This window comes from Anoplolepis gracilipes, chromosome 1 (assembly GCF_047496725.1).
Source record: "Anoplolepis gracilipes chromosome 1, ASM4749672v1, whole genome shotgun sequence".
NCBI lineage: Eukaryota > Metazoa > Arthropoda > Insecta > Hymenoptera > Formicidae > Anoplolepis > Anoplolepis gracilipes.
In genome coordinates this window covers 5,378,051-5,400,949 of record NC_132970.1, presented here as the reverse complement: position 1 = coordinate 5,400,949, position 22,899 = coordinate 5,378,051, and the positions used below count along the sequence as shown (strand labels likewise).

The following is a 22,899-nucleotide window of genomic DNA, read 5'->3' as shown; positions in this document are numbered from 1 at the left end:
AAAACGATATTTGTTCTCTCTACGTGTCAATATTCATAATAACATGTGTTAATACATTTACACCATTTCGATCGAATATAACAAAATTGCAAGCGTTCATCATTTATGTATGTATGTCCGGATGTTCATGAATAACAAAATGCAATTTCTGCTCCTTCGATATTAGACCATCATCGGCTATCTCTATAATCTAATAATAAGCAACAGAAATATAATTTAGTTCAATGATATTATTTAAATCCTATTGTTACAGAGTGAGCGCATAAGACATGCACAATTTCAATATGAATCCGATAAGAAGTGTTGAATGTTTCATAGAGTGCATTTTAAACGGTCCATAAAATCTTCTCGCGAGAATCCACCAACATGCGCGAAATTTCGTTTCTATTTATAGCTTACTCTCTTCTACAGGATTATAGAACGCGCGTTTCAGAACATTTCACGGATGTAGTGTTGAATGAATCATCCCGCGTTCCTACGCATGACACCCCAGGGGCTTTCGAAGGACAATCCAATTTCCACGACCAGTCTTTCGTTTCAAGAATGTTGTTTTCTGCAGGTCGGAAAAGTGACAGTCTGAAAGTCTTACGCTCCTTCTTTTTCGGCAATATCACAGATATTTTACTTTTTTTCATCTCAAAAATTTATATTTTTGCATATTAAAATGTTACGTAATAAAATTTTAATTTTATTAAAAAATATATGTAAAAACATTTAAAATATTTATTTTTGCTTATAAAGCTTTGTGACAGTATTTTCGTCTATTGTATTATATTACAGTTAAAAATTAATTATTCCTCATGAGACTAAAACTATTCAACTTATTAAAAAATAATCATTTACGTTTAGACATTTCATTTGATTTAATTAAGCACAATAATTTTTTTCTTTCTATTTAGAAATTACTTATAAAAGTTAAAAGATATTCATACAATTTATGATTCTTAATATCATAAGTTTGTATTATATATGTATGTTATAAAAGCAAAACAAAGATCTACTTCTCCTCTATAGTCATATAGTAGACGTAGCATTGGCTATATATATTTGTCTCCAGAAAATTGTCCCTCCTTTTATTTCCTTGTCTGCACAGCTGCATACATACGTATAAAGCATATAATTTATTACTAATTTATTAATATTATTTTTTATTGATTAAGCGATTGTCAAGATAATATTAGTAAAGAACAGAAAAATGTCCCTCAATCTTACCTCTCTCTCTCTCTTTCATGTAAAGTTCTTTTTGAGAAAATGCGTAACATGCTAACTTTATTTTATATGTCTATATTTTCCTCTCCTTCTTTTTTTCTCTCTCGTATATACTTATTTCCGTACGAGTATTAATATTAGATTATAACTGACATATTACAATTTTGTTCAACGTCATGAGACAAATTTTCCATTCCCAACATTCGCAAACCTACAGATCAAAACAGATCATAGTCGCAGCACGAGTAATCCTATTCGAGTTAAATGGTTCATGCGACTTTGTGTTAGTGAGAAACGATGTTCATCTAGCAGCATCTAGCCAAGCCAAAGTAGGTTTACATCGCAGTTAAGTTTCATCGTAATGCCCCCACGATAGTTGGATGCCGTGATGTTAAACCATCTTTCCTATAGTCAGTGACGACGTCGCGTCGCAAGGATTTACCGATCATTTGGCAAATGAAGACAAAACTACATCGTAGATTAGTGGGGCGAGAGCGAAGCAAGAACGCAATAGAGTTTCGAGTACCTTAATATATCTGTTGATAGATAGAGGTTGACCATACTTGCCGCAATTTCAATACGGAAGAGACTGGAGAACGCGTACATGCGTTTTATCATTAAAAGTAACATATGTACGAGCACAGTGATTTTTCATTTGTTGAAATAAGATCTCATTTCTTGAAATTGTGTGTGTGTGTGTGTGTGTGTGTGTACTTGCATCAATGCCCGAATTATTTGTATTATACATTCCAATTCTAAAGTAAATGCTTCCGAGATCATACAATATACGATTACGTATGTATATCTATAATGAAATGGAGAAGTCATTATCAAGAATAATTGAACTTCAAAGAGTCACTAACAATCGACTTTGTAATCACTGCAATCGAACGGAATGGTCGTTAGGACCCAAAGCTTTCCTTCTCTGATCTCGAGCGCGACGTCTATATAAACGGCGCGACGATGAACCCGTTTGTTTTCTATCGACTGCTACTTTGAACTTTCGATAGCACTCGGTCTATGACACGTGGAAGCTCTCTTTCGAGGTAAATTAAACGGAAATCGTTACCTTTCCTCTTATTCGTAGCGCATCCCTTTCTTCGCTTTTTATCGTCGCTAGAACCACGCGAGCATTACTCTAGTTTGCACCATTGTTTGTAAAGGAAGCATATATTTTTAGAGTTAAAAAAATCATTATTTAGACATAAGAAATTTAAATCATTGTTAATAGATCCTTTGTTTATCGCCAGAAATAAACTCGTAATGGATCGTTATCGAGTGAAAATAAAAATCCATTTAACATACATGAAATACCAATAGAAAAGCGCGAAATAAATGTTATGATAAAACATTTTAAAATGCCAAATGTTAACGAGCAGAAATGAAATTTTAGAATTTTCAAGGTGATATATCTGTGATTTGTCCGCAAAAAGAGTGCTACATATGCGACGGGTATTCAATACTTGTGCTCGCGCTCACCGTGATAAAAATTTCCGGAAAAATAAATACTGTTCTGATACTGGAGCTACATTCATGTCAATATATTCACGCCCTAGCGATGCCTCGCGGTTTTTCGATTTTGGCGGGGCAAACAAAATTTATGAGTAAATCGCTTCACTGTAATGTTATAATGCCATCCATCCTCATCGATTATCACCGCTTTTAATAACTTCTATCTCGTCTCCATGAATCAATATCAATCGCGCAACAGATTTTGAAATATGTATGGAACTCTTCTATCAGAACAGGCTATTTAGAAATAATTTCATTTAAATTGACAAATTGTAAGCTAAAAACAAGATGTAAACTGCAATATGTATATTGTATCATATACGTATACGTATAAATTTACCCAAATCTAATAATTTTTTTCAAAACTTTTAATGAGTGAATTTTTTAACATTACATTATTGTTAAAAATATTCTTAGAAAATAAATAACATATAAAAATTAATGGTGTGTGTGAAAAAATGTGTGTTCCCTAGTGTGATATTTCACACATTATTGAGATGCATCAAGATAACGTGAACAAACTGAGCAGCGCGAAAAAAAGAACAACGTGTGTAGTTAATTCACCGATACAAGCGATCCACTTGATGGAGCAAGCTCATCTTCGTGGGAGATAACGTCATGCGAGCACGATAGGTCGCAACAAAAGTTAACGAGATGGTGTTAATTAAATCTCGCATGGTCGATCGCGGGTGAGAAAATTTGACAATGGACGCATCTACATGCTTCGCTAGCGCATAGAATATATATGTATATATATACACATAGTCTGTTTAAAAAGTTCCGAGACTTACTTCATTAAAAATCGAGAAATCAAGATATATAAATTTTATTAATTATAATGTTTAACATTTATTATTTACAATGTTCAACATAGTTCTCCCCGATGTCAATGCAACGTTGCGAACGTACTTTCAACCGTTAGAAACTTCTGCAGTAGTTCTTCCTTCGAGATAACTTCTACAGTAGTTCTTCCTTCGGGATAATCTTCAATTCTCTCGTCACGCTCGTGTGGATATACAGGATATCTGTTCTCTCTTCAAACTGCTCTCTCTTCGTGTACATGTTTAATTTTGAAAATAAAAAAAGTCTGCCAAATCCGGCTAGTACGGGAGGATATTGAAGCATTGGCACCTGTTTACACATCAAAAACTGGGTCATGAGTGTCGCAGAATGCGCTTGTACGTTGTCGTGCAGCAGAAAAAATCCCGTTCGACGTAACGCTGCAGACAAATGTGTCTGTTTCCTACCAAAAGACGATCGAGCACTTCTAGACAGAACTTGACAATGATTGTGATGCCGGAAGGAACAAATTCATGATAAATCAAGCCATGTTGCGTCGTCTTCTAACAATTCCCTTTGTTCACGAAAATCCTTATATTACTTAAACAAACGTGTCCATGGCACAGACACGTCTTCAGACAGTCTTCAGCGTAAGCTTGTTTCATCAAATTATAGATCTCAAGTGGCGTTTTTTAAAACTAAATTTGAAAGCAGCATAACGAGTACAACAATCTTACAAAAAATTGGCACCGCCTATCATTCTAAACCTGCTAGTGAAAGAACGTGAACAAATTTTATAAGTAGATATTAGTATTAAAAAGTCATGCAGGTTCGAAAGCTAACGTCACTTGTTCGTTCAGTAAAAAATCAATCTCGCAACTTTTAGACAGACTGTATAATATATATATATATATATATATATATATACATATACATATATATAATATACAGATATGTCAACTCGTCTATGCATCAACGCGTACAACATCACCACGGTGGATCGGTCGATGGGCACGGCTGGTGGTCGAACTCCGATGAATCGATGACCGCTTTTAGTAATGATGTGTACATGGCAGGCCATCCTCTCCCGATGGAACGCCACGCCGGGGTCAACGCAGAACGCCGCGGCCGTACCGGAGGATCGTGTGTAGTGGCAGCCGGAGTTTGCCGAGGGGGACTTATTACGTCCCTCGAATTACCATATAAATTATCGCGTGATGAACCCGCCGGAGTGCGAAACCGTGCACGCTCCGGCCTTTGTCGAGGTTTCGGTTATGGTTAATCGGCCACGCCGTTTAATTGACATTCTGCACCGCAAAATGCCGTGGAGGCCGTCGCTGCCGTGCAATTTTCTTCATCGCACGGATCTATCTATCCAATGCCAACGGATGATTGACAGCCGCACTTAGATCAATTTCAGTCAAGTGCCAGGATTTTTACACACTCTTAAACTTATGCAAATTTTAATATCTACTACGAAAAAATAACACGTTTCATTATCTTGCTTTTTTTTTTTAACTTTATATTGCGTTTGTCGTTGAAAAGATACAGACTAATAATTGCTTAGAGAGAAGTTACGAAAGCAAAAATCAGATATAAAAAAAATTAATAATCTCTTTACTAATATTAGAAGAACCAAAATATTACGTTAAACTAGTGCATCATAGTAATATTTTCTATTTGGCGCACTGTATACAATTCTTGAATTAATACAGCAAAGCGAGAAATCCACGCGCCGGGCACTAACAGTAAGTAAATTCATTCCTGGTGCATGCGATATGCGTGAGTTAAATTATTTATACGTTAACTAAATTATTTATGTATTAACTAAATTATTTACACGTCAAGTAAATTATTTATGGATTATAATTAAATTATAAATAGCTACATGTACCATAATTAACGAGTATTCAAATCTCAATCGTCAAAATTGAGCGACGAGTGTTCGATGGACGTGCGTTTCGGAAACGTTATTAAGATTAAAACTGTATAATCCGGTATAATGATATCGAGAGATAAAAGAGATGATCCCTAAGTTCCCTAAATCCCTGGAAAGTTGGATGATTATAACTAATATTTAAGATTGCGCCTCCTTGACGAACAAGAGTCCGATGAATATGCAACAGTTTTCTCTCCCGAATCATATCTGATTACACTATTGCTAGTTTATATTTCATGCATTCAGATGACCTTTTTACATTCCAAGGTAGATGGCAACGTGGTGGACTTGAACAATGTCGTCTGTTACCTTCATTAGATGCCGTTTAAAAACCCAGTCCACATTTCTCGTGAAATTCTCGCAGCGGCGTGGTATGCAAATCCCACTCAATTCGCACGAACACGGGGAAACTCTTAAAGCCTTTTATGGTATGCCTTCTCTAAGACTGAATTCGTGGTCTGAAAGTCGGAGTGCTACTATATTCTCCAGTATGGGGAGATATTATGAAACGACTTTTCGTGCAGGTTACACATACACTCTGAGGATTTTTAACCCCTTTCTAAGAGGTTACGTACGACACGTGCAGATTTATATTTACCGAGTGAAGAATATATGCATACACGAGTGTATCGTAAAATCCCACAAACTCTCTACGTCTCCTCATGAAAAAACATAAACTTTTTCTTTTATTTAATACAATAAACGATGCGTACAACTTCGAATCGTGTCCGTTCTTATTTTTACAAGAAAACAGCTGGTATTATTGTTGAAAAGTAATGAAAAACTTTCGTTGGTCTATTTTCGTTGGTCTATTATTACAGAACTGTAACAATTTCTTGGCAATAATAAACACGTGTGAGTCGCGCCTCAATATTGAGAACTTTTACCCTAAATGTTCGTCCTGTATCTGACATCGGATGTAACGTATTCTCTTCGTGCACCGCGTTGCTTCCTAAGATTATGATTTTTGGTACCAATTTTGCCTCGTTGAAATGCGTCGACACATTTCGGCACAGCCATCTTATTAACTAGAAATGATAAGGCAAAGACTTTAACGTGTAACATTTAATCCTTTCTCTCTTCCGAGATTTAACTATTATCTCTATCGTATCAAATTTTCCCACATTTAATTGTACTGCTTTTGTAATAAGACAGTTTTACTTTTCTCCAAAAAGTAGATAGATTTACACAAATTAGTAAAATTACTTTCTCGCTAATTAAATTAAAAAAATTCAAATTAATCATTGAATTAACGTACCTATATTGTTTTATATGAAAATAAATAATATTTATGCTTTATTTCTTTATGTCAAACTTTCTTTCTAAAGTCATTATGTCAAACTTTTATGTTAAAAGCACAAATAGGTGATAATAGCAAAATTATACTAAGCTCGCAGTCAGCAAATCCGTGACAGCCCTCTTCGCAAAATGCTTTATATTGTGCAAACCTATTATGTTATCAGCCGTGTGTGTTATGAGTTATAGCAATAAGAGCTCCCCACGGTTAGACGGTCTGTTTTATGTTTACGATCTCTTATAAAAATTTTTTATTAAAACGACAAATGCCGTTTATTACTAAAATAGGCAATACATTGTATAATATGGAAGTATAATGCTAGAGTACTTATTTACTTTCACCGTGAAATTTTCGCTCTATTACGATGGCACAAAAAGCTACATCTCAAACTTTGCTAATCACGCGCGTAAATTGGAAATTATTCTTCGATCGTTTATTCGCGAAATTAATTTTGAAGCATCGGTTAATTCAAGACTATCTAGCTGAAATGATATAAGTAAAGTTATCAAGAATATTATCGTTGAAAACTTTTACACTAACGGTATTTTGTATTTCAAAAACGCTCCATGATATATAAATATTTATTTAATGAGCACCTCAAAGTAGATAAGTAGAAAATGTCGTTGCAAATCTGGCTTGAACAATGTAATACTTTTCTAGATATATCGATTAATGCTAATGTATAATATAATGTTTGAAATGATAGAATTATCAAAATTATAATGGCTTCCGTTGTTCTCATTGATTGATAAAATCAAATTTGTCACAGAGAAACGAGCTTATATTCAGATCAAATAATAAAGAGAGTTACAGGATATGAATGTCAAATTTACGAATGATATAGAGTGTCACTCTTTGCACTCTTCGTTATTTAAATTGTTTCATTGCCGCTTAGTTAAGAATCAGTGTTATGAAAAATATCAATTAATAACGTGAAATCACGAAGACTGACAGAAGTCCTCTCGCTTTACTCGTAAAGAGGTACTCGACTGCGGTTGCGGGTTCTTCGTTAACTCGACTCGCACCATAGATGTTTTTCGATTCACTTACGGTTTGACAAGTCACCCACATTCTCGACGCACTTACGCGAACGAAGGAAGATGCGAAGGGCCGACAAAACAAAACATACATCGTAAAGTACCCTTGTGTGTAGAGGATGGAACCTGTTAGTCAGCTATTGAGGCAAGTGAGAAAAGTGGCTGTGAGAGAGATGCCTGACGATACATAAGGGCGCATTTCCAGAGGATGGCTTATCTCTCGCTCGGCTTTGCGAAGCATTGAGATTTATTAACGCGACGCCTGACAACGTTGGCTGTCTCTCCATAAATTTCACGGTTGCAAATTTCTGGGAATTCATGCCGATATGCTCGTGGTTATGAACCGTCGTGTTTAGCCCCTGATTCAGGATTACAGCGGAATAAAGCTCGTCATTCCCAGCATGGCTTCCTCCATTTACGGCATTTAAGTATTATGATGCTCATCGATTTATTTTTAGACCGTGTACGCGAAAGCGTTGTTTATCAAATATGAATGACAAATTTGTAATATGTGTATATTACAATTGTTATTGTACTTTTATAAAATCGATTTGGCGCACTTTGTGTGTGTTAGCCATACAGAATTTAATTTACTTCAATCTCATTCAATTTTCATATAATATTTGCCGAACAAATTCTCTAACCAATTCTATCGGATACAGCCATTGGTAAACGGTCGTATTTATTTTCTTTTATTGAAACGGAATCACTTCATGAGATTGTTTTTGCCAGACTTACATTTATATCACGTTTGAAATTCTACAATTATAATGTATCATTAACCGTGTAAAAATATCATCAATATGCTGTTTTTGTATTCGAAGAATGACGATCAACATTAACGCTTCACATCTTCAAAAAAAAAAAAAAAAACGTAATTGAAAACGTAACACGATCATTCCTTTTGTGATATATATACCAGTCCTAAACTGAAATTTCATAGTCCAAGGAACAGTAAGTGATCTTAAGACATCGCTGTTCGATTCTCCCTTAGAGCATCAATCAGCGGCCCCTGCAATCAAGGGAGAGCAACGGCAAGCGAGAGGACGTCTCCATGGGAATTTCGAGAGGCATCCACCACTCAATTATCTGCCACCATACACATTCGAGATCTTATCGATCTATATAGAGGTCTCTACTTGAAGGAGAGGGTCAACAGGAAAATTCTGCGGAAATCTAGAATCGCTTTAACTTCCGTTTAACAAATACAAAAAATTTATTAACATTAATGCTAAATCGTTACCAATTACATCATATTAAAATCAATAGCTACGAAAATATGTATACTGAAATTACTGTAAATATTAGCAATCGATGGATATTTTTATATGAAATATATCTGCTTTCTATCAAATATTCTCCTCTACTATCGGAACAAGAAAAATATCCATTATCTCCTTTACATATTAGAACTGACAGTCAGTATATCAACACGTTCTATGGTCCAGACGTAAACAAGCCTGTCAGCATCCAAGTCGGAATTATCTGCATTGAATATCAGCAAATGTCAAATATACAATTCGATTTCATTCGTCCCTGAATGATCCTGAGCAACGGCTGTGAATGGCTAATGAGCCATTGTTGTTCGACATTGATGTGCTACTATTGGCGCTCCACGAAATAGCATCATTGTTATTCTATTCAAAAATTTTCGTGTTGCATTTGGTTCGTTATCTGTCACTCTTATATAAATCTTAAGATTTTCTGGCTCAGAGAAAGTTATATTAAAGCTTCATATATCTTTTTTGCATTTTCGACTATACCTGTCTCAGAGATGTGAAATTTATTCCATATTATATGCATTCTAAAAATATTAAGTTGTAAAAAGCTGTCAAGTTGTACTTGTTTCTGTATAACAAAATCTGTATGAATGTATACGTTTATTTATACTCCTAATACTTTTTTTTTGTAACAGTTGATATTTGCTGATACTTCGATCGTTATCATATAAGTTGTCACTAACTTGTTGCAGATGCTGTAGTGATGGACAGCGAGGGTACGTTGGGCCGCGGTCATGCAAATGGGGGCCGTGGACTGCGCCGTCAACGGTCCCTGGAATGGAGAGAACGGCGCGGTTATGGAGCTAGTGCTCAATCCAGTAGCGATGATGAAGATAACGCACGTCATGCAGTGGGGTCCGTGTCGAGTTCATCTGTTGCAAGAGGCGCACGTAGTCCCGGTCAAGTCTTTGCCTCCATTTTGGCACAACAATACGGCAGTAAGTAACAAAGTCTAATTTTTTCACATTTTTAAACTTATTTATTTATTTTTTAATAGACAAGCTTAGCACAGGGAATTCATATCTATATTTACAGAAAAAAATTGTTTAATAATTTCCTTATTTATGTATTAAAGTAGTTAAAATACTTTGAATCTTCTTTTATCTTCGTCGTTAATTTTAAATTTATGTTGCATTTAGTATAAAATAACACGTACCGGTGAATAAACTGACAAAAAAATAGACATGTTATATTGAAAGTTGCAAGTTGCATTTATATGTTTGCTACATATTATATATAAATCTGTCATAGTCTCATGTTTGTTATGTTCAAACGAAACGATATGTATATATTTGCAATCGTTTGAATCTATACCGAAAACGTGATTCTACCATCACTGTGCCGTTGTTGATTTTTTTTTATCGATGTCTATTTTTGATATATGAGTGATCTTATTTTCATGAACAAATCCAGTGATATAATATTATGATATTTGTCTAATATAATGAGTTTTTGATCGAAAATGCAATTTAGCACGGCAACCTAACTAGTCATTTGTTTTATTATATTGGAAAATATCTTTATTTAATGTTTAACATCATGAAATGTAAATCAAATAATTAGTTTAATAACAGATATAACTCTCTCTCTTTCTCTCTCTCTCTCTCTCTCTCTCTCTCTCTCTCTCTCTCTCTCTCTCTCTTTCTTAATTTCAATCAAAATAACTAAAACTATACTAATATTGATTAATACTATATTAATTAATATAAAAATAAATATTATTCGTTAAATGAAGGACCTCTATTTTTAATAACATAATTAATTTTATTATCTAAACATAATTTTAATATTTTATCAAAGTGCAACTAATAATATGACGATCTATTTCCTGAAGTATCTTCAATTGAATTTGTATTCCCCTTAAGACTACTTCAAAACTCAACTTAAAAAAGCATTAATGAGGAAAATCTCTAAACTTAACGAAGGAATTATGTATTTTTCAAGACAATGTCAGATTTCGTGCAGAAATAAATACAATATATAAATCAATAAAAAACTATTATCAATTATCTCATTATTATGTATACATACAATTGCATGGCGTGACTTTAGCAACTGTTTTAATTGCGGCGCGTCAGATTAAAGTTGCTTTTTTTTCCTCTATTTGATCCGGTATACCAATAACCAAGTTTTACGTACCTCGTTCATCATATTCCATCAAACACCTAGGAGCTGGCCCATTCAAACCGCTTCCCTTAATCTCGCCTCGGCTTTCCACCAAACGCGTAGATTAAAGGATTTACGAAATTAGTTTTACTTCCTCGCGTCGTCTACAAGCACTGCCGGATATTACGTTCGAAGACCAAAATCAAGATTGCCGCGCGCGCACGGTAACCTTCTTCTAATATAATATCTAATATAATAAGCGAACACTTTGAAAAGTAAATGAAGCCTCGCGAATAATAACTATGACGCACGCGCATATTATACACTCAAAACAACGATTAGCCCTTTCGTATTATAATTTATACAAATATTGTCATATACATTGAACGTGCTTCGTGTAACATAAACACATTTTAGCTCTAACGATGATACAACGAACTGGACGAAAGAATAATGCAATAAGCCAGGATAAGTTGTTCTCATATGGTATTCCCTTATCTGCTCCCCTACATCTCTTTCGTCATTTCCCTCGCCGCCGTTCCTCGATTCCCACGTTTCATCGATTCGTCTTGAGGCCGAACAAAGTAGGGAACGGTGCGCGTACGTTCGACGATAGGGACGAACTCAATTAATACTGATATTTCGATTTATACTATATATTTCTTGGTTGCGGTATCAAGCAAAAAAGAAAGAAAGAGAGCAAAAGAGAGGAGGAGAGAGGAAGAGAGAATATCTAGCAGTCCACCTCACGTCTGTCTGCATTTGTTCCAATTCACTTGCTGCCGATTACCGCGCTGCCTCTCCGCGCCGAGTCCACCTCGCCCCGATCCCCATGTCGTCCTACCCCATTTTCATCCCTATTCTCCCATTTCCTCTGGCCTGTATCTTTACCCGACCCTTTCCCTCGAATCCATCTACCACTCGACTCGTGGGCACGGCGCAGTGTCACGTAACCGCACTCGAAATGTATCGAAAGAGGCGATGTACCGACAACGTAACGACTTGCCTTTACTCGCCCGCAGCTTCTCCTGCTTGTTCAATTCTGTTGCTGCGCGCCGTCCTCTCGCCCATTTGATACGCACTTCACCGTGAATTGATATTACGCAGCTTTCCGACGTTTTCCGCTTTGAAAGAACCGCGCGCGCGTAGGCATTATTCAATATATATATATATATATACACTTCAAAATCTCATTTATTAATTCATCTTTTGTTTGTACACAATATTTTTTTTAATAATTAATAAACTCGAGGGTTTAATTCGTAATGCGCAAACTATACTAATTATATAGTTCGAGACATAACAGATATTAATCGTTAGTCTATATTCCTCATTTTCGATAATAAATTGCCGTAAAAATAGTTCCGATAATTAAAATCACTTAATACCACATAATGGCATAATCGAGTAGTGTATTGTGATAAAAAAGTTAAAATAGTTTTAATATATATTTTCCAAATCACATCCACAATTCATTCTCTTTATGACTCCTTAAGGGATATATGTCATTATCATCTTTATGATATAATGGAAAAAGATCTCTTCTCGTTCCTATGCCTTCTTAGCCAGGATCAAAATACCTATTATAGCTTTCCACCAGACACGAACGAAAGTACCATCTCTGTATTAATAGCATCCGATGTGTCACGTTACAAGAGGGCCCAAGCGTCGATATAGATGGCAGCTCTTAATCTCCGTCCGCATAGTCATCAATATATTGATGTCCAGGCATAGGGTCCTATCTCCAGGCTAGTCGGTTGGACCAGGCCGGCTTAGACATTATATTGCCAGCTCATTACCAGCAACGGTTCATATCACGCTTTACTACCTTCCGGAAAATGTTGTCCACCAAAATAATAATGTGCGCAGAAATCTCACATACGATGACACTGTATACGGTGCTAAATTACACCCCTGGAGATTATATAAATTGGTATGGTGAAATATATATACAATAGCAGTCTCCGGGATTATTGCACGAGTGCACGTCTATCTGTTTATCGAACCGTTTCATTCGCGTTAATCAAATATTGTTTATACGTTATTCAGTATATGAAGAGAGATATTGATACTGATACATTTGATTCATATATGTCTATTGTTCAATATTTTGAGTCACTTTTCCACTCCGATAAGTTTTAGAATCGATACATCGTGTAATCGATCGAAAGCAGCGCGTGCGCTGTTGTCATTTATGAGTCGCAGCGCAAATCTTGGAGTTACAATCACGCAGAATCAGCACATCATCTATTTATATTTGTGTCAAATATTTACAAATCATATATCCCGTTACGTTTTGCGGATAACGATTGGTTGCAAAAAGTGTCACGACCAATATGAATAAAATAAACTCGAAGATATCGTAGCAAAGCGTGTTCTTAGTATTAATGGAAGCAGTAGCGAGAACTAAAAGCTGACTGCTTTCCCAGCTAAGACTCGAGATCTAACCGTGCTTGAGCTCTCCATCTGGCCTCCGAGCATTTTCAAGTTACTACATACCACGGACTCTTAGCTCCAATGTATTCTCAAGGATTTCAGAAGACGCGGTTAAGCCATGGGTAAATTTTTAATGGTCAGATGGAAGTTCCAGCTTCACGAAGTAATCGTATGGTATACGCGAGGTATCGGATGGAGAGATTAGTTCGAAATTTACGAAGATATAACCAAATCATTATAGCATATAGAGTATGACGGAGTCTCAATAAACTCATAATTTTTTCATGAGAAATGCATCTCAAAATAATATTATTTTAATAGAACTAAAATGCTAATTTTAACATTTTTTGCAGGTCTCAGAAAGTCCACTTAAGTCTAAAATAACTCATTTATCGTGTGTTACTTATTGACGAACTAGAATGTTAAGTAATTGACATAAAACTTTATATTTATTTTGGTTATTGTTTCTTTAAGTGATGTAAAAATAACATACAAATTAATTAAAAACTACATAAAAGAGTAGTTATAATAACTTGTAAGAAATATTTATAAAACATTTTCAAGTTCATAATTATTTGAAGATTTATTTTAACTTTTCTTAGAATTTTAAACTGACTTTGAAACATGTTGATTGTTTGAAATGATATAATAGTTGAGTGTTAAAAGCACTTAAAATAATATTCCACTTCTAAGAGACATACAAAGTGTTAAGTGTAGAAAGTGACATAAATGTAACACATCAAAATGTTACAATAACATATCAGGTGTATGTTAATTTTACATTAAAGTAGTAATCAAAACACAAGAAAATTTTAATATATGGACACACAATTTTTGACCGTGTAATAATATTATTTTAGTGTATTATATCGATACAGTTTATACAAAGTAGATTAATAAGTTTTGATTATTTAAATCCTCGAAGCGTGTCTTTCCTTATTTCGAATGAGAAACGAATTAAAATAGGATTGACTTTGTGTTGCTAATTTTCTCCGAGTTGCTATTTTTGCACAAATGTTATTAGGAGTTTTAACTATGAACAAAGATTATATAATGGAATTCTTACTCGAGTGTAACGCCATATACATATATCTGTGTTTGTGTGTGTGTGTGTGTGTGAGTTGGAAACTCTGAGACGCTAACGTACAGGATTAGATATCTGGAGTTCCCGTAGTGGGCCTGGAAAATAGGTTAAAGCAACAGTCATTAGAAGATAATGCGAAAGTTTCGCCCAGAAAGAAAGCAACGGTCTACCGTTTCCACTTATTCCATCACGTCAGAAACTCACACACTAGCGAGCGTCAGCGCTAGTAGCTATCAGAAGGAATGAATAATTTAAAGATGTCGGATCGCATGATCGGAATTCACATGTCTAGGAATCGCTTTGAACGTCAAATTACGAGAGGGAAGGTAGGAGGGAAGGCGGTTCTCTCTTCGTGCGATCGCTTGAATAATTACATTACAGACAGTCAATCCATTTAAATCACTCTATTGCCGACAAATGGTTCATTAAAATGCAGCGAATCGAATTCCTGTCGCGCCAATTGCGTAACGTAACGGGAATATCCCGATAAATTCTAATAAATCTTGTCGATGAACTTGCTGCCGGCGGTTAGGTGAAAGGGAAGAGTCGCTGACGTATTTGTGTACAAACTAAGTTTGCATTAAACATCACCAAGTATTTTTGACATATATATTCATTAATATTCAGACTCGTATTTTTGGCAAAGTATATACTGTTCTATAATAAAAACTATATACCGCTGTTTCATTTACTTACAATCGGAAAATAGAAGCGATATTAAATAACTGCACAAAAAATGTATCTTTTACACAATTTATTGGATTTCTTGACATGAACAAAATTTTAGATTATCTTTGTGTGATATCGGTAACATCTAATTCATCAAATTTAGATTGTTTCTTATCTCCGTTTATATCTAACATCAATTATACATTTTTCAGACTAGACATGTAACTGGATATTGTAAATGATGAATGTTCTTTGCTATTATATTTCTCCTAAATGTGTCATGATATAATTAAAGTCACTTATATTCGGCTATGCATGTAATAGCGTGTAACTTGATACTGTGTACAAAGTGTTAACGTTACATAGTCACAGGTTCGGTAATATTCGCATAACGTAGAACCAAGATTGAAGAGGTACGTAAGATATAGGCCTACATGACCGTAAGTACCAGGACACAGGCTTGTGTGCTTGACTTAATGTTCTCGTTCTATATCCTGCACCAGGCACCACCGCAACATAGTCCGCCACGCTGTGCCAGTACATATGTACGTGTATATATTACCAATAAATTTTCGTACAAATCCTCCCCTCACTTTCTACTCCCCATCACGCAATAATAGTACCTGTTGTCTCGTTCTTAACACCGTCATGTGAAGCATATCATTACAATAACACACTAATTGATACATCACGCGTAAAAATGTTTGTTCAAATTATTTAATATTAGTTTCAATATTTAATATTATTAAGTTATGTCAATAATATTCTTTATTAGTGTCAATATTAATATCAATTGATAGCGGATAACGTCCTGCGTATAAAACCGAAGTAGTATGAGTCAGTGTTCGATCGTACTATAGTACGCGTTCAAGAAATAGAAAGCTTTTAGTGTATATGAAAAAATATGCAAAATTATAGAAATAATAAATGCAAAATTACACGATAAATAATAAAAATGTATAAGCATATAGAATATATGCTGGTTTCAAAATTTTAAAAATCGTGTTTTTCAATAATTGTCTGGTATATATATTAAACTAAAACCGTAACAGGTAATTACAAAGTAATGATAGTTATAATATTGGACCATTGCTCTCGATGCAGCAACCAAATTACTGACTACTACAAATTACAAACCGGATACGTATCTCCTCTTACTAACTCCTTTTCCTCCTATGCTTGATCATAGAGCTCGTTTCAGGATTACGTACCGACGAGCAACCCCACCGTAAATATCACTCTCGTTTTACGTAGATGCGGCTTCTCATCGGCAAAATAAACACGCTGAAGGTAAAGTTACCCTAACGAGGGAATCGTGTCCCTTGATCTACTAAAAATGATGTTTTCCTATACTTATTATTATCCGCGTAATCAAGTCACGTCTTTTTTTATTCATACGAGATAAAATAATTTCAGTATATAAATATATATATATATATATATATATATATATACTGAAATTATATATATATATATATAACATATTACATGTATACATTTTCCAAAACAATACCTTTATTTTTTGCAAACGTTAAACTTTTGACGATATAATAAATTGCTATTGCGTATATATAATCGTTTGATCATGTTTTTATCGGACAATAATAATCAAAAGAGAAAAGTACTTTTGGAGAAAATCGTAATTATATTTTGATATTAAACTTACGCATGAGATTTGTGTAACATTTATAGAGCAAAGATAACTATAACTGTCAACTACTAACATAATTTGATTGTATAACGAATATCTAGCACTAACGGTTATTTAGTTAAATTACAAGAGAAATTGAGATAGAGTGTCAAGCACCTCGCTATAAGCAATTAATATTGACTAGCGATCTATATATATGTGCTTAATGAAATGCGTTATTACGTTTCATGATTCTCAATGTAAATATCTAAATGTCCATCCGAAAATCGACCACGCATTCGCTGGAGAGAGCGAGACAGAAATGCAATATGATCACTCAATATTGAAAATTGGTTATACATATATGTATCGAATATAAAATTGTAACTAACTGTTCGACCGGATAGTATTGTGGACGAAAATAAAATATAGTCATATGTTCGGTGCAAAAACGCTCATTCTTTTCTGTCACTCTGTTGATTATCTAAACGATCGTCGATTATATCCGCGCGTATAAAGACTGACGACGAAGTTTCGCCGAGCGCACCGGTCCGTCACTCTGTTTGTCGCATCCGATACTCGCGAGTAAATGCCGTCGATGAAGAAAAGAAAAAGGAAAAAAGGGGGAAAACAAGCGTGGTACCCGATACCGAGTTTCTCATTATTTTAAGTGACTTCAGAGGCAGCTCGGCGTGTATATGCGCACCATATATCACCACTTGCCACTCAGCCCTGCAGTATCGTATAATCGAGTTGTCAAGCAAACTACCCCTTACGGAGAATGGGTCTACTATCGTTGTCGCCGCCGCAGACGCCACCGACGCCATAGTAGTCGCCTAATGCACGCGTTATTACGTTACGCGCATTTAAAACTCCCCTCCTATTAGCAGTTTGCCATCTCCTCTGTCGTCTGGATCGAATCCAAGGAAGGTAGCGGCGCACGAAATGACGCGCAGGTGTAACTTGGTTGTGGCGCGCGGTCGGATTTAATTCTACAAAAGCTATATTGCGAGTCGCTCATAGTAATATACAGACTTTGGATTATCTCTGTAGTACGAAGATTTTGCGAATGACATTCACTGCACAAACTTCATTTTCATACAATTATTTTCATGGCTACTATTATAGATACACAGACTCCTATATATTATATACTATAGATTGTTAACTTTGATGCTGAAATGTAACGGGAAATTTAAATTAATAATACTTTTAACATCGATATCAACGTGTTATGATAAACAAGGACGTTTTAGTAGTTGAAGTAGCAAATCGATATCAACGTGGCAATCATTTAGACGGTTGATACACATTAATCGAGATGTCGAATTGCAACAATACGGGTACTAGATGCGGGCAAATTGTTTCCATCTGTAAATCGACTGATATCGTCTGTCGCATCATACTACGTCCTATATTACTCGCTAGTCGATTTGTTACTTATAGTCACCATATCTGCTTATGCGCTCGCATACCTCGTCAGAGCAATATAAGCAGCATTTCTATTATTGCTCGCTTTGATTCGCAAATAGTCCTTCGAATACTGAATTAATTTCTGAAAGGATACATACCGTCTGGCGCTCAAACTACCGACGCAATTATCGTTATTTAAAGGGAACAATTATATTGAAATAATTTTACGGCATTTAACGTGTATTATCGCCGTCCAAACGGATTCGGAGCAGAATAACTCGCGAGTATCGAGCAAACGTTACGCGATATCGAAATACTCGAGTATGTCTGCGCCACTATCTCGTTGGTATCGTTACACTGGGGAAAAAGAAAAAAAAGAGATATAAATCGCTTCCTAGAACGAGAACACTCCAGAGGCCCGAGAAATCCGAGCGAAAAGCCGATAAACCATACTGGTTTTAATGAACTTTCATTTTTCCGCGCGAACCTTTGGGAATACAAGAATAACAATTTTATTTTCGCGTAAAAGAGACGGCGGGATCGAGTTGGAACGTCACTATTTATTACTTTTGAATCTATTTGTCGACTCATAAAGAAACCGAGAAATATGCCAGTAAAATGTATAATTAATGAAGATTGATTAAAGAAGATTAATTATTAACATATTAAATATATTAGTACATACAGATTTTTATACGAGTAGTACAAATGCACGTATTTTTTCTAATTGTTTGAAAATTTATACGATAATTTTCATATTATCAAAGTGATTTTTCATACGTGTGCGTATACCAATTAAATTCAGTGAATTTTTATCAAAGAGGATTGTATAATATTTGTGCGTCTCATACACAATTAATAGAAGGTATGCTCTCGAAGGAAAGCTTCGCACTGTGCGATTACGCGATCTGCTCGGTGAACATCGGCAAAATATTGCAACAGACCTTCACATTGGAATAATAACAACGCGAACCGCACATCCATATTCGTTTTGTAGAATAAGGACTGAGCCTACCTAGCGTAACTCGTGCGCGAGGTCACTTAATAATGCAGATGGAGAATGCCCCTAGTCCCGGAACACCATGTGTAAGTCATGATTAATATTTCAGTTGTCGACCAAGAGGTTGAGGTGAATAGGGGGAGGATAGCGGGAAGTAGTCGGGAGGGGATGTCCGGAGTATGAGGGTACCAACGGAAGGACTGACCATTGCAAAAGCATAGGAGGTGCGCGAAGGTTTCGTTGTCCGGTACGTTGTTAATTATTCGCAAAGGAAATTAATGCGTTCCTTGCAATAATTTACACCGACCGCGGAATGAATGGTGGCCAGACGGAATTATTCACGCTTCGTGGATCATAATTTCGGGCATAAGGTTTTAACGTCTCGCGTGGAGATAACCAAGATGTCGGCGATTATTGCTGATAGTATCACTGAAAAGATCTTAGGTATCTTTATCTGTTTGACGTAAGGAAAATGTGCAAGAGAATTTTCGTTAGTTAAGTCATTGTTTTAAAAGTCAAATTTTATTATCATATATTTAGATAAGAGATAACATTTTTCATTAAATTTCACGATTTAATGCATTTAAATTGGAATTCTCTCTATACGTACAAATATATCTTCATACACTTTTTCCATGTAATTCTTATCAAATCATTTATTATTGATATTAAGTCAAATCTGACTTGTAAGAAATCATATTAAACTAAAAATATTAATGGCTAATATTAAATTTACTTATCAATAAAAAAGTAATTCTATTTTATTTTAACTTTAATAAAAGGTATTCATTGAATCTTGTCTTTAATATACTGGATATGTATATCCATAATATATCCATATGTATATGTTTGCATAAGATGTTAACTAAGTTTAACACAGCTAAGTTTAACGAGCTAAGTTAAATTAGCATTAATATACTAAATAAAAAATGTATATATAATGTATAGTTTAAGTAAATTAATATCTTGGAACAAGACCAACTTGTATTATTATATGACGTAGAAATAAAGAATAAATGTCTTACACTTTTATATATAAAATTTAAATTATTATATAATTTAAAAATAGATGTGTTATACATATTTCCCTCCCCCCCCCCTTTCAAATTGCAATATAAAATTTTTATTAATCTTGTTTCAAAAAGATATCAGAATAATTCTCTACTATTACAATAACTTAATAAAATATATATATCCCTGAAAAATTTTAGCAAGTTTTACGTAACAAAATGTCAATCTCTATAATAAAAAGCAGTAGACCGCAAGTAGTTAGGGTGGTAATGAATTTACTGCGGTCGCTCTTTAACAATGCACATCTCACTATCACGCCACTGTTTCGCCACTAACGATAACCCGGTGAAATACGTTTTGAGCTCAACGTTTCCGTAGTGTAGCGCTCGAGGTTTAGATTTTCTATTATCTGTTTGACACATTGCTTCCTACCAGAATACTTGAGATTGTTTCATGTTTTAAAATAAGACTGTATTATATATGCATTAAATTCTTACGCTTTTTCACAATACTTTTGTATTATTTATTATTATATTTATAAGAAAGAAACCATTTTCTCTATTATTTCATTCATTTGAGATTGTAAATTATAACGGTAAAATCTATATATAATTTTTAATATTATTCATCAATATACTAATTTTTTACGAGCATGTATGTGCATATTAGTTGATCGATTAATTGAGCTGTTAATTTTGAAAATGTATGAGAAAAGCAAAAAAAATACATATTTCTACGCATGATGTTTCGATTACTTAAATCATGTGTAATATTATGAATGCATATTGAATGGATTCATTATATATAAACAGCGTTGATTTATTTTCAGTACGAGATATGTTTGCCCGAATCGACAGTTTAACATTGTATCCATGGCAATTAAAATATTACCATCATCATTTTGTATTTTAATCTCGACGTTGATTTCGCAATGTTATATTGATTTAAAATTATATGAGTAATCAATTTATAATTAATTAATTATCATTTTAACAAGAGTATTAAGTATATAATATAACATCAGCAATATATTTGTAATAACTTTGTTCGTTGCTAATGTTGCATATCAACTGAAATACCTCAACAAATATTTACTTATGTAATTTCTACAACTCTTAAAAAATCTTTACATATTAATTATTATTGAATATAATATACCACTACAGTGTATTTATTATTGTATTTATTATTTTATCCATTTTATTTTATACATTGTATTTATTATTATATCGTTGTTTACGTTAAAGCAGACTACTTTGTTTTTCATGAAATAACGGCAAAGAAAAAATTGAAGAAAAAAGAGAAATGCGAAGGAAATCTCATGATGGAAAGTTTGAAGCTAAGGGATCTTCTACCGATGGTATGCTATTCCGCGCCAACATCGTCAATAACGAAAGATATCGATATGTAATTCCTAGTTTCAAGGATGATGAGAAAAGTTCTCATGCCGTTCATAAACTATATAACGGATACTATTCATTACTGCCGAAGGGGGACTCAACGTAGTTGCCGGTCGCACGAGAAAAACAAAACATTAAGTAGATGGGAATACTGCAGCGAACATTGAACTTCGAACCCTCGTCGACTACGACTCTGTTTTCTATAAGCGTAGAATGAAAAACGTAATAATGTTAAACTTTATGATATTTTTTTCACAAGCAATTGATAGAAAGGTTTCATATCAATAATTCATTATTACGTAAATAACTATTCTGAATATTTCATCATAATTTGATCTAATTAAAACATTTTTATACGCCTGTCAATTCAATAAGTTATTTCATGTTCTTATTATATATTTTTTCCATAAATCTATAATGTACATACATCTACTAATAATATATTAACAAATTTTTTTTTGTTATGTTGACTTTTATATACATATGATACTATTACTCAATATTAGAAAAAAGAAAAATCAAAATGTTTAGCTAAAATTTCTATAATAAAGAAAGTATGCGATAAGTTAGCGGAAAGGCATATAATATGGAGGAAGCCTGATAGAGTGTCAACTACAAATTTCAGTTGCGCATATATGTATATAGTTGGTATTTTTTCGTCGAAGGTTCAAAGACGAAAAATTGCGTACGCTCCTCGATTATCCGAAGTTCTGCGACAAATACGAAGTTTTTCCTTTGCTTAGCGCTTGTAACATATAAACTTTCTTTTTTATGATGGGCAGAAAAAATCGACCATTGGCTATATTTCTCTTTGCCTGAATGAAACTATTTAATGTGGAAATTGTATCGTATATTATTTTTACCATAATTCATATTTTCCTTGCTACACTTTCTATATTTTCCAAATTATGATTATAAGATTTTTAATAAATAATGTTAAATAACGAGTATTTTAGAGTTAGACAATTACGGCAAGTTTAAAAATTTTAATTACTTGTATTAAATGTCGTAATTTTTAAGTTCATAAAACTGATCATAAGCATCGTTATTCAAAAATTTTGTGGCATTCCACGTAATGATTTCTCTATTTCTGTTT

At 34.1% G+C, this 22,899-nt stretch overlaps 1 protein-coding gene across 9 annotated transcripts in view; it reads left to right on the top strand.

Annotated features, from left to right (window-relative positions):
• Ten-a (Teneurin-a transmembrane protein) overlaps positions 1–22,899 on the top strand; it is a 454,976-nt gene that overhangs the window by 143,887 nt on the left and 288,190 nt on the right. For all 9 annotated transcript variants that reach the window (XM_072889357.1, XM_072889393.1, XM_072889392.1 and 6 more), the window contains one exon: positions 9,747–9,992. In XM_072889357.1, coding sequence (XP_072745458.1) covers positions 9,747–9,992 — 246 coding nt within the window. The remainder of the gene's footprint in view (positions 1–9,746; positions 9,993–22,899) is intronic.